Consider the following 13,873-nt stretch of genomic DNA (forward strand, 5'->3'; position numbering starts at 1 on the left):
CGTGCTGCGTAACACGAGAATGAACCTCATTGGTTCTTGATGAAGCTCAACCGTGCTGCGTAACACGAGAATGAACCTCATTGGTTCTTGCAGAAGCTCAAACGTGCTGTGTAATACGAGAATGAACCTCATTGGTTCTTGCAGAAGCTCAAACGTGCTGTGTAACACGAGAATGAACCTCATTGGTTCTTGATGAAGCTCAACCGTGCTGCGTAACACGAGAATGAACCTCATTGGTTCTTGCTGAAGCTCAAATGTGCTGTGTAACACGAGAATGAACCTCATTGGTTCTTGATGAAGCTCAAACGTGCTGCGTAACACGAGAATGAACCTCATTGGTTCTTGCTGAAGCTCAAACGTGCTGCGTAACACGAGAATGAACCTCATTGGTTCTTGCTGAAGCTCAAACGTGCTGTGTAACACGAGAATGAACCTCATTGGTTCTTGATGAAGCTCAACTGTGCTGTGTAACACGAGAATGAACCTCATTGGTTCTTGCAGAAGCTCAAACGTGCTGCGTAACACGATAATGAACCTCATTGGTTCTTGCTGAAGCTCAAACGTGCTGTGTAACACGAGAATGAACCTCATTGGTTCTTGATGAAGCTCAAACGTGCTGCGTAACACGAGAATGAACCTCATTGGTTCTTGCTGAAGCTCAAACGTGCTGCGTAACACGAGAATGAACCTCATTGGTTCTTGCTGAAGCTCAAACGTGCTGCGTAACACGAGAATGAACCTCATTGGTTCTTGATGAAGCTCAACCGTGCTGTGTAACACGAGAATGAACCTCATTGGTTCTTGATGAAGCTCAAACGTGCTGCGTAACACGAGAATGAACCTCACTGGTTCTTGATGAAGCTCAAACGTGCTGTGTAACACGAGAATGAACCTTATTGGTTCTTGATGAAGCTCAGCCGTGCTGCGTAACACGAGAATGAACCTTATTGGTTCTTGATGAAGCTCAACCGTGCTGCGTAACACGAGAATGAACCTCATTGGTTCTTGATGAAGCTCAACCGTGCTGCGTAACACGAGAATGAACCTCATTGGTTCTTGATGAAGCTCAAACATGCTGCGTAACACGAGAATGAACCTCACTGGTTCTTGATGAAGCTCAACCGTGCTGCGTAACACGAGAATGAACCTCATTGGTTCTTGATGAAGCTCAACCGTGCTGCGTAACACGAGAATGAACCTCATTGGTTCTTGCTGAAGCTCAACCGTGCTGCGTAACACGAGAATGAACCTCATTGGTTCTTGCTGAAGCTCAAACGTGCTGCGTAACACGAGAATGAACCTCATTGGTTCTTGCTGAAGCTCAACCGTGCTGCGTAACACGAGAATGAACCTCATTGGTTCTTGCTGAAGCTCAAACGTGCTGCGTAACACGAGAATGAACCTCATTGGTTCTTGCTGAAGCTCAAACGTGCTGCGTAACACGAGAATGAACCTCATAGGTTCTTGATGAAGCTCAACCGTGCTGCGTAACACGAGAATGAACCTCATTGGTTCTTGATGAAGCTCAACCGTGCTGCGTAACACGAGAATGAACCTCATTGGTTCTTGCTGAAGCCCAAACGTGCTGCGTAACACGAGAATGAACCTTATTGGTTCTTGATGAAGCTCAACCGTGCTGCGTAACACGAGAATGAACCTCATTGGTTCTTGATGAAGCTCAAACGTGCTGCGTAACACGAGAATGAACCTCATTGGTTCTTGCTGAAGCTCAAACGTGCTGCGTAACACGAGAATGAACCTCACTGGTTCTTGATGAAGCTCAAACGTGCTGTGTAACACGAGAATGAACCTTATTGGTTCTTGATGAAGCTCAACCGTGCTGCGTAACACGAGAATGAACCTCATTGGTTCTTGATGAAGCTCAAACGTGCTGCGTAACACGAGAATGAACCTCATTGGTTCTTGCTGAAGCTCAAACGTGCTGTGTAACACGAGAATGAACCTCATTGGTTCTTGATGAAGCTCAACCGTGCTGCGTAACACGAGAATGAACCTCATTGGTTCTTGCTGAAGCTCAAACGTGCTGTGTAACACGAGAATGAACCTCATTGGTTCTTGCTGAAGCTCAAACGTGCTGCGTAACACGAGAATGAACCTCATTGGTTCTTGCTGAAGCTCAAACGTGCTGCGTAACACGAGAATGAACCTCATTGGTTCTTGCTGAAGCTCAAACGTGCTGTGTAACACGAGAATGAACCTCATTGGTTCTTGATGAAGCTCAACTGTGCTGTGTAACACGAGAATGAACCTCATTGGTTCTTGCTGAAGCTCAAACGTGCTGTGTAACACGAGAATGAACCTCATTGGTTCTTGATGAAGCTCAAACGTGCTGCGTAACACGAGAATGAACCTCATTGGTTCTTGCTGAAGCTCAAACGTGCTGCGTAACACGAGAATGAACCTCATTGGTTCTTGCTGAAGCTCAAACGTGCTGCGTAACACGAGAATGAACCTCATTGGTTCTTGATGAAGCTCAACTGTGCTGTGTAACACGAGAATGAACCTCATTGGTTCTTGATGAAGCTCAACCGTGCTGCGTAACACGAGAATGAACCTCATTGGTTCTTGCTGAAGCTCAAACGTGCTGTGTAACACGAGAATGAACCTCATTGGTTCTTGATGAAGCTCAACTGTGCTGTGTAACACGAGAATGAACCTCATTGGTTCTTGATGAAGCTCAACCGTGCTGCGTAACACGAGAATGAACCTCATTGGTTCTTGCTGAAGCTCAAACGTGCTGTGTAACACGAGAATGAACCTCATTGGTTCTTGATGAAGCTCAACCGTGCTGCGTAACACGAGAATGAACCTCATTGGTTCTTGCTGAAGCTCAAACGTGCTGTGTAACACGAGAATGAACCTCATTGGTTCTTGCTGAAGCTCAAACGTGCTGCGTAACACGAGAATGAACCTCATTGGTTCTTGCTGAAGCTCAAACGTGCTGCGTAACACGAGAATGAACCTCATTGGTTCTTGCTGAAGCTCAAACGTGCTGTGTAACACGAGAATGAACCTCATTGGTTCTTGATGAAGCTCAACTGTGCTGTGTAACACGAGAATGAACCTCATTGGTTCTTGCAGAAGCTCAAACGTGCTGCGTAACACGATAATGAACCTCATTGGTTCTTGCTGAAGCTCAAACGTGCTGTGTAACACGAGAATGAACCTCATTGGTTCTTGATGAAGCTCAAACGTGCTGCGTAACACGAGAATGAACCTCATTGGTTCTTGCTGAAGCTCAAACGTGCTGCGTAACACGAGAATGAACCTCATTGGTTCTTGCTGAAGCTCAAACGTGCTGTGTAACACGAGAATGAACCTCATTGGTTCTTGATGAAGCTCAACTGTGCTGTGTAACACAAGAATGAACCTCATTGGTTCTTGCAGAAGCTCAAACGTGCTGCGTAACACGAGAATGAACCTCATTGGTTCTTGCAGAAGCTCAACTGTGCTGTGTAACACGAGAATGAACCTCATTGGTTCTCGCACATCGAGCGAACATGTTTGAGGTTCCGTTTACCACAACTGATGTGTGAGTTGATAAAAGTTCATATGTGAATAAAAGCCTAAAATAAATCTGCTGATCAAGCAATCATCTCTCTTCAGAAAATTTGGACTAAACCGCTCAATTCATATGGATTAGTTTTACGATCTCTTTATGAACTTTTTGAAGCATCAAGGTGGTAGTTGCGTAGCTGTCAATGGAGGGACAGAAATCTCTCAGATTTCATTAAAAAGATCTTCATTTGTGTTCCAAAGACGAACAAAAGTCTTACGGGTTTGTAACGACATAAGGGTGAGTAATTAATGACTGAATTTTTATTTTTTTGGTGAACTCTTTCTTTTAGATTTTAAATGCCAAATTCTCCAATGTAACAATGTAACTGGAGTTCGGAGGATATAATTGTTCTGTGCAATAAAAATAGGTATTGCAATAAATTGTGTCTTATGTCAAAGAGAATAAGTAAATGTATATATTAATACTCAAAATGGCTAATTTAGAAATATATAAATGTAACCTTTATTTCAAAATGTAGTTTGATTGGGGAATTTGCCTGTCAAGTGCTTCAAAAAGTTTATTATTATTATGAAATAATCATTATGAATTTGTGTAAATTTGGTTATGTGCATGAACAACCATGTGGCATAAGACTTTATTAACATTTTACATAAATAGTTTAATGGAGACATAAAATCCACCAAACTGTAGGAATGACCCACAAACATAAAAGTTATAACTTCACAAGTTGGTAGTTAGTATTTATGAGAAAATTGATATGTGGTAAAACAAACAAACAAACAAACAAACAAACAAAAAAACGCCATTTTATGACTTGATTATATCTCCCTCTACCGGCAGTTTACGACACACTTAAACGTATATAGCCTACTACATACCTTACCATCCGCAGCGAAGAATGTGTTTGAGTACACAGCTGTAGTGTGTGATTTATCAAGCAGCCTGACAGTCAATCTGACTTATCTGAGATATCTACTGTTGGGTGTCTCTACACAGCAACCAACGCGACAACTAACCCGAAAACCGTGAAAACTTTCACTGATATATTCGCATACTTCGTTTGAAGTCAGCTTCGTTATTAACAAAGCTTTCGCGTACTTGTAGTGCAGATGTACGACGACACTCAGTAAAACTGACAGTAAAAATGACAATAGGCCTACTATAGTAGGCTACTGAGGTAGGCTTACTGAAAGATTGTGCTAAATTATTAAATTCCGTACGTAAATAAGCCGATTTCACTAATAATTATAGGCTATTTCATTCTGATTTTTTTCTCTCGAGTGCCCAACTTTTCAGAGCAGACTCTGAGACATTATTATGGAATTCGGAATTAAAAATGTTTCTTCTAATTTTTATCTCATTTAAGTGAATAGCCCATTAAAACTGAAACCCCAGCCCATTCTTCCATCGGTCTCGTATCTCAGATTTAGAAGTGGGAGCTCCATTCTTGAGGAATTTCGTCAGGGAGTAAAGTTTGGGAACAGCCCTCTATTTAGGGTCAGGTTGTGCTGAGACACCTCCCATTCTCACAGAGGTTTCCCTCAGAGCTGGAGGAGCGAGAGGAGAGGACCTCATTCTGGACTTCACTTTCCCTCTGTGACACTGACGGTCTTCAGCAGGTCTTCATCAGGTCTGTGTCCTTACTTCATTCAGTCAGTTCTTTAGATTCGCATGGCATTTGTAATTTACGTCTTCAGTGAATGAAATAAACGTTAAACAAATATTACTCGTATTTAATGTAAATATTCAAATATTTAATGTCTGAAAATTCCTAGTGAGTTGTGATTTGTTTTGGATGTGACACGTTTAGTGGATTTATTCACAATTCCTAAAAGTATTGCATGTTTCTTTAGCACTGCTGCGTCTTCTTTATGAAATGTGACCAAATAGGCTACTAAAGGAAAACAGTTTTTATGTTTAAATGTTTAGCAGAAATCATTCTTAGATGATTATTAAATTACGTTAGTCCCATAGCCTGTTAATTACATGAATGGTTTTGCACATTCACTGCACTTGTGTAAAGCTCCACGTGGTGGCGCTCATGATCCGCAATGCAAATCTCAGTCTCATTGAGAAATAATTCTGCACTGTAATTCTGTCTAATTGTCATGTACATGTTCATACGAGTGTTTAGTGCAGAATAAAAATACTAAGCACACTAAGAATGAATTAAAATAATGTACTGCAGAAATAAGGTTGATTTCTTTTCTTTCTTCTTCTCTTTGTAGATTACTGAATGAGCTGCTGACTGTGTCTGTATAAACATGAAGATCAGGCTGTCTCTGGCCGCTGCTGCTCTCTTTACTCTATTACTGAACTCAGTAGAGGCTCAAGGTATAGTTCATGCGCTATATCTCTCTCTCTCTTTTTTATACAATGAAATATGTTTTTTGGAAACTAAGTATAAACAACCTTTACTTTTTGAATATCTTATATTAAGCTGTATTAATACTTAGACCATACTTAAGTTATATAGTTGACTTCTACATAGTTATGTACAATAGTATAGCCTATAGTCATAGATTTATAGAAAGATAGATATAGTTTAAAATCTATTAAGATAACCTTATAAAGTATGTGCTAAATTTGTTCTACTCTTCATGTTAAGTGTGATTTCAGTGCCCCTAAAGACACACACACACACACACACACACACACACACACACACACACACATTTGCCATTTGCTGCGAGGCGTTCCTCTACGGCGCGAAACAAAGCAGTCTGGGATGGTCTTCACCTCCTCTATGAGTCAGTTATTGTCACAATAATTACACAAAGAGCTGCAATGAAAACATTACTACAAAAGCATCATTATTAAACAGCAGAAAAAGGTTAAACTACAGACCTATTATTGATTTTTGCAGTATAAGTTACTATAGGCTATTTTTAAAAGCTCAAAAGATTTCTAACGGCAGAATTCGACCGTTTTTGTTTTCTTGCACGGACTTAATTCTCTTAAGTCAAACTCAAATGTGCAGAGTTAAAAGATATGCCAAAAAAGCTCTTAGTTTTGAACTTTTTCACTGCACACTGTGATCAGGGTTGCCAGATCCAGAGAAAAATCCAGCCAGAAAACCGACTCAGAAGGAATGAAAACTTGCCCTTTTTTTCCCTCCAGCTTCCAATCACAGATGACAGCGGCGGGATTCCCATAAAGGGCCTTCAAATAAACATTTGAATAATATTTAATTTATTTGACAATTTATAGCTTGACTAGTTTACATGTATTGGCATATTTAACCTGTATTTTATACCTATATATATTAAATTTTTACTTGATCATTTTTAAGCGCTTTGCATGATAGATTATTTAAAATGTGAGATATAAATCTGAATAACAGTGTCACAACATGTGTTACTCTGACATAGCTTTCCATAAATTCCTGTCTATAAGCTAGTTTTTGCCTTAAAACTCCTTAATTCCTCTTACATTAAATTAAAATCCTATCTGATATTTTCTGAGTTGCCATTTTCAAAACAGCCCAATTGTGCCTGTATCTGGAAATACATGCACAATCTACTTCAAATCTAAAAATGCGTACTTTAGTTATGCTTTACTAAATCAGCTACAGTAGTAAAATGGATAAGTGTTTTCTCCCACATGATCTGAAGTGGTTCCAGTTTAAGTGGGATATGTAATTAAAGTCACCACACAGCATCAGTTCAGCCCAGTGACGGCTGTCTCGGGAGAAAATGATGTGAGAACGTGAGGATGGAGTCTGATTCAGCTGGAAAATCAAATGGAAACTTCCTTTTTTTTTTTTTTTGTTGCTGTAACAGAATGGAAAGATGTAACACGAGCGGGCTGAACTAGTCCTCAGACAGCACAAAGACAAAGAGCCTTTTTTAGGTTTCCTGCAGCCGCTCACCAAAACGCTGAGTTGCAATCCATACGGAAAGTTAATATGCAGTAATGTTTAATGTCAGCACACATTGCGAAATTACTTTGGCATCTGTTCGGCTTCTCCGGGAGACTCCGACCTGGCAACGGCACAAGCCCGAAAGAAATGCCTGACTGGCTGGAGGTTACTGACGCGGGGCAGACTTTCTCTCCCGACGGGCCTCCTCATCCTGAAGTTTCCCGAAACTCAACCCGAGCAGACGTTTGTGTGTCCATTTCGTTGTTAAACTGTCAACAGTCAACAAAGCTGTCCGACTGCATTGTTTCACAGTCCACTGAGCTGGTGTTTAAGCTGGCGTCTTAAGCACATGGTAGGTGGTGTTTGATGCACGGTTTTGCGCGACACGTCCCGTACGATGCCTCGGCTTGGCCAATCAGTGAAGACTCAAGGGTTCGGAGAAGGGCAGAGGCCTGTTCGGACACAGACCGTTTGAGTTTGATGCGTCAGGTTGGTGAGCCTTCTTTCTCCAGCAGGTCGTGTTCTTTGTCGTTTTCCTGGTGTGTTTCCTCCATCGTTTATTTGAAAATGATATTCTGCTTGCTCTGGCCTCCATCCACGCACACGTGTCTTTCCACCCTTCTTTTTCTTCGTGCATGGGACGTTTTGCCACGTCCTCATCATTATCCAGCTGGCCGTTAGGTAGAGAAGAGAACAGAGAAATTAAGAACAGTAGTGCATGGAAAAAAGATGATCAAGGTTTCTGCAGGAACGATCTGCTCTTATAGATGATAATCAATCTATAGCAGACTCTGTGGATCTTCATCACCTTGTTGATGAAGAGTGGGAATAAATCCACTACTTTGATCATCTTAAAAATAAAGGTTCCAATTAGAAACAAATGTATGAAAAAAAAAAATGTATCTTAGATTTTGTCTTGTTTTTTTAACATTCTTAAATCAAGGTTAAAATTTACTTGAGAAGCAAAATGACTAAATATATTGAGTCTAGCTTTCTGAAAAATTTATTCAATTTAAGTGAGTTTATACTACGGGGATGTTGAATGCTTGAATCTGATTGGTTTACGAATGTTCTAAGGTGGACTTAGAAAACGCACGGCTAAAGTAGTTCCAGCAGGTCTTGACCGCATTACAGTTCCACATCACTTCGCCAAATGATTTCAGAAATTTCAGAGTATACAACAGCAAAAGAACCAAAACCCACAATGACACTGACCAAGCAAATAAATATAGTAAAAAATAGAATGAAAACGACAAATTATTTCCATGTTTTTTTTTTGCCACAAAATTACGTTTTATTATGCACAGAAAGCTCATACTCTCTTTCTCCCACTCTCTCCCCCACTCAAACACACACACATACAGTACAGACACACACTCGCACAGAAAAGTGTTGTCAGCGCTGCTCTGACAAATTCGTCAGTAAAATAGATGAACAACTTAAAAGCTACATGAACTTCTCATTAGTGAGGTAATAACTGTAATAAACGTACGAGACGCTGCTGCCGAACACTGTCGAGAGACACACAGACTCAGGTAATTCACACACGCTCTCTGTAACTCAGTAACTGCATTAATAACTGCATTAGTCTGCTATCAGTGGCTGAAGTCTCCATCACAAGCTCTAAAATGAAGTTTTGGAATTAGAAACGGAGGCGTGGGATGAGACGCGTAAGAAATTAGTCCTACACATACAATAGTGTTTTAATGATAAAAACTTGACAATACATCAACTGAACAATGTTTTGAGATGTGGGAACTGTAGTGTAAGTGGAATAATTGACTCCCGGCACCCGAGTTCAACGGCACATTGTCAATTATTTCTTACTTATGCTTACAACAAGATAAAATGCCAACGGTGTGAGAAAAAAAAATCAGGTTTTCCAGAAAATGTTTTCTTGTTTTAAGCGCACGCACAAAAAAAAAAAAAAAAATTATATATATGTTCTGAAAACAAGACATAATATCTTGAAATTTTGCTTCTCAAGAAAATGTATGTTGATTTAAGAATGTTTAGATATTTATACAGGAAAACAAGACAAAACGACAAGTCAGAAAACAATTATTTTTGCACTCTTAGTCTCAAAAAGCATGTTCTGGTGCTCTAAAAACAAAGCATTGATCTGAAGAAACTAATCAATAAGAACTTTCTCCCAAAAAAGTTTCAATCAACCTTTATTTTTAAGTGTGCTGAACACTATTGTAATATTGCACTCTGCCGGTAAAACATACTAATTCCTTTCTGTGAAATGAAGCATGTTTAATATCCTCTATTGGTTACGTTTTGGATGAGATCAGCTGTTTTTCCTCTGCATTCTTTGCATTCAAGGCATTATCCTGACAGCAGGGATTTACATCAATCATCAGCATTCATGCATGCGGATGTAACATGGATGTTGAGTGCGTACTGTAAGTGGACATCATCTCATCCTCGTAGATCGCCGCCGGCAGAGATGAGATCCACCACGGTTTGATGTAGATCGCATGTCAATAATGTCTATGACAGAATATCATTTTGAAATACATTTGTAGCTTCTGTATGTGTCGTCCTTTGAAACAGTGTAACAATAAGCAACTTTCTCATGTACATGTGCATGACACTTCGACAATCAGACGAATGTGGATATATTTCCTCCTCATATTTGCGTGATTGTACGTTTTCCTTCAAACCTCTCAATTAGGAGTGTCGTCTTGTCACGTACGCCTTCTGTATGAAAAGGAACTACACAAAAGTCTGTCACGACAAGTTGTGTATTCTTTTTATGAGATTTGCAATGGATGTGTGGCTTTGGTAAAACTCGTTAGCCTTGTTGGAATATATGTATATATACAAAGCGTATATATAACATATATGTATATTTTTGTGTCTTACTTTTTGACAGAGCCATCTGGACTTCTTTGACATCTTGAAAACTCGATTCCATTGTATAATCAATATCTTGGGAATGGATATGATTTATTTTTGTCGCCAGAGTTCTGCTGAGCGGGCATGCCTTGTATTGACTGCATTCAGCATGTATTGGATGGTTGTCTGCACATGGATTGGCGTGGATGACGTTTTGTTTTGTACTAGGTCTTGAAATGTGTTTAGTTCTTCTCTGCTTGAGCTGCAGACCATGAGATTCCAGGTTATGCAACTCAAGAAAAGGCCATTTGATCCGAAATGGCTTCCGTCACCCTCTTATGCTGTGTTTTGTCATCTTTACTCTTGGTTGTGTTTGTCTTGCCCAACAATAAACAAGTCGACTTCAGTCCTGAAGTGTTTGTCGTTGGGGTTGTTAAGAAAATCATCTTCAAAATTCAGATATCGCAGTTTCTGGTGATCTTGACTCTTTTATCCTCTTGTTTGCAGTGGAGCCTCCTTCAGATTTGAAATTTAAAATCCTAAATGAAAACACAGTGCAAATGTCATGGAGGAGGCCTGCGTCTCAGATACAGGGCTACAGAATACAAGTCACGTCAGATACAGGTGCGTGATGTCAGCAGCTGCACACGTTACAGCATCTGCATGTCTTTTGATCGGCTTTGACTGACTTATCTTCTGACTTGATATCTCATTATCTGTTCCAGATGATTCTAAAGATTTTACTCTTCCTGCCTCGGCCACAAGCACATCAATCACGGATCTGACTCCAGATGTAGACTATTCGGTGTCAATCAATTCATTTGATGGTGTGGAAGAAAGCATCCCAATTCTTGGACAGTTAACAAGTAAGTGCACACCCAACACCCTTTCTCTTATTAGTTTTGTTTGTTAAGGTAAGCAACTACTAATATTTCACATATTCATTGTAAGAGATTCGTTCATGTATTGAACTTTGGCATGAAACTCGCAAACCCTCACCTATACGGACGTGAATGATATTTCAAATCATGCGGCTTGTGGGTTAATAACATATTGTCTATGATAAAGAACTTTTAAAAATGTAGCTTAGGGTATATTTTAAATGGTTTTAATAATTACTTCGGAAAGGCCATGTGGCGTGTTTCCATCAAGTAAAAATGAATAACATGTTTTCCTTACATCTTGAATACATGTGAGAGTACACAACTATTTAAATGTATTTTTTAAAGTAAAAGGTTTTTTTTTTTCAAGTGTAATCAATTAAGTATGGAGCATTGTGAGATGCAGTAAACTTGCAAATTCGAGTTATAAAGTCCAATTCTGAGGAAAAAAACCCTGACTTTTTCCCCTCAGAATTGTGTTTAATTCTCACAATTCTGAATTTTTAACTCAAAATTGGACTTATATCATACAATTCTGAGAAAAATGTAAGATAAAATGTCGCAATTACCTTTTTTATCTTTTATCCAGTGGTGGAAACAATGTTCCATAGAGCCCTGCACATGACATAATATATATATTTTATATATAAGAGTGGACTTCTTTGACTTAAGCCATAATGCAACAGCCCACAATACTCTAGGAATCACATAGCAATACACTTAAAACATTCAGAATACTTTAGTATATGTATAGCAATACCTATTCAACCACTCACAAAACACTAGCATTGTGATGGTTTTGAGGTTTTGCATGGGCAAATCATTTTCTTCAGAAAGAAAGAGATCTTGAGATCTACTGAGCTAAATTACAAAACAAAGTATTGTTGATAATTAGTTGTGATAAATCCATTTGCCAAAATGAATCACAAGCTTTCAAGACACAGACCAAACTTCTTCTCCTATTACAGTTCAATCCAGCAACACAAGTGGAACGAAGAGGCCACCGATAGACGTTGTCAGTGAGTATATTCAATCAAACCATTTCTTCATCATTCCAAATAGGTTCCTTGTCACCTATGAAATGGAACTCTATATGCAATGTATTAGGTCACATTTTTCCTTTAGACTTTTTTTCTTCTGACCATTGTAGGCTTTATGAACTTGTTACAGCTCACAAAGAAAGATTGCTCAAGGCTGTGGTTGGCAATGTAAAAATTGCCTTTAATTAAAAGCATTAAAATAGAATCAGAGCTTATGAAACGTTTTGCTTTGTGCTGTTAGAAGTGGCTGTTATAACACAGAGGCGGGCTGAGGTTCCTTCTTGCCTCATTCATTTACTCTCACACACTCAGACATCATGTTTTAAACTAGGGGAAAGGATTACGGTCCTGACCCAATTCCACTCCTTTTCTTGTGAGTCCAAATCATGAGTACAGGAGCCAAATAAAATCCCACTGAAATTCCAGAGAACCAGTTCTCAAGATGTACATTTCACATTAAAGTTAGTAATGTCTAAAGAAACAGAAATAAGTTTATTGAAAGTATCCATGTGGAAATGCTGGAGGTCACTGCCAGAGTCATTAATAATTGAGAAAGTGTAGCTGCAAAATAAACATGCGTAAAACAGACAGCTTTGTTAAACAACAACAACATTTATTGCTCAATAATGTGTCAAAACCAATAAGCGAAATGATGAAGATTGTAGCTGATAGTTTGTTCTCATATTATTCTTTGGCTTTCTCTCATGGCTTTCCCTTCGTTCCCTCGTCATGCAGAGTGTTCAGTAAGTGCTATCGCAGATCTGGTTTTCCTGGTGGATGGCTCTTGGAGTGTGGGAAGAGAAAACTTTAAGTTTATCCGGAGTTTCATTGGGGCCATGGCGGGAGCCTTCGACATTGGAGAAGATAAGACCCGAGTGTCTGTGGTACAGTACAGCTCAGATACCAGGACAGAGTTCAACATGAACACCCATTACAGACGGTCTGATGTCCTACGAGCCATTAAAAATCTGCCCTACAAGGGTGGTAATACCATGACAGGTGTGTAAAAGATTTACCATACCATGATTTTGCCGATTAGGACTTGTTTCTGGATGAACATCCTTGTTGGTCCTGGAACAAACATAGTCAACGTTATTCAACTAATCAGATTTGGGGTATGTTTAGTGTGTGAATAACATTCTCATCAACTTTAACTTTAATTTTATAGCACATTTAAAATTAAAGTTGACCAAAGTGCTCACAGTATAGATTACCAACAGGGCTTGACATTAACGCCCAACAACTCGCCAAATGCAGGTGGATTTCAGCAGTGGCATGTAACTTGAATTTCGGTGTGGAATTGCGTATATTGTGCATAATTTTACTAATTTCCGCAGATTTTGTGCTCACACCCAAAGTACAAGCACATAAAGCCGCCTCTCAGTACTAAATTGAGTTCTTATTGCGCTTAAACGGTCAAATACACACAGAATAATGTCAATTAATGTCACAGTCAGTTATGTTTTAAGTAAATGTAAACAGTTGAGAAAGAAAACACTTGTAACAGTATAATGGATCCATGCATCAGGTCTTAAAGTGACAGCAGCCTAATATAACTGCTGCCAAATTATGAGACAATATTAAAAATATCTATATGGCACTTTAAACCACTAGCCACAGTGGCTGATGAGCAAAAAAGTTAATGCCAAGTCCTGATTGCCAACATCATGAAACAAACAATTTAGGTCTATGTACAGTAATTGTG

General features: G+C 39.3%; 1 protein-coding gene across 3 annotated transcripts in view; it reads left to right on the forward strand.

Moving 5' to 3' along the window:
* Positions 1–5,044: 5,044 nt before the first annotated feature.
* The window catches only part of col12a1a (collagen, type XII, alpha 1a), an 83,612-nt gene continuing 74,783 nt past the window's right edge, over positions 5,045–13,873 (forward strand). For all 3 annotated transcript variants that reach the window (XM_079854331.1, XM_079854330.1, XM_079854332.1), the window contains exons 1-6: positions 5,045–5,171; positions 5,770–5,875; positions 10,755–10,871; positions 10,973–11,113; positions 12,097–12,147; positions 12,904–13,167. In XM_079854331.1, the coding sequence (XP_079710457.1) occupies positions 5,806–5,875; positions 10,755–10,871; positions 10,973–11,113; positions 12,097–12,147; positions 12,904–13,167 (643 nt within the window). In that variant the 5' untranslated portion in view covers positions 5,045–5,171; positions 5,770–5,805. The remainder of the gene's footprint in view (positions 5,172–5,769; positions 5,876–10,754; positions 10,872–10,972; positions 11,114–12,096; positions 12,148–12,903; positions 13,168–13,873) is intronic.

The sequence above is a fragment of the Squalius cephalus genome (genome assembly GCF_949319135.1).
Source record: "Squalius cephalus genome assembly, chromosome: 20".
NCBI lineage: Eukaryota > Metazoa > Chordata > Actinopteri > Cypriniformes > Leuciscidae > Squalius > Squalius cephalus.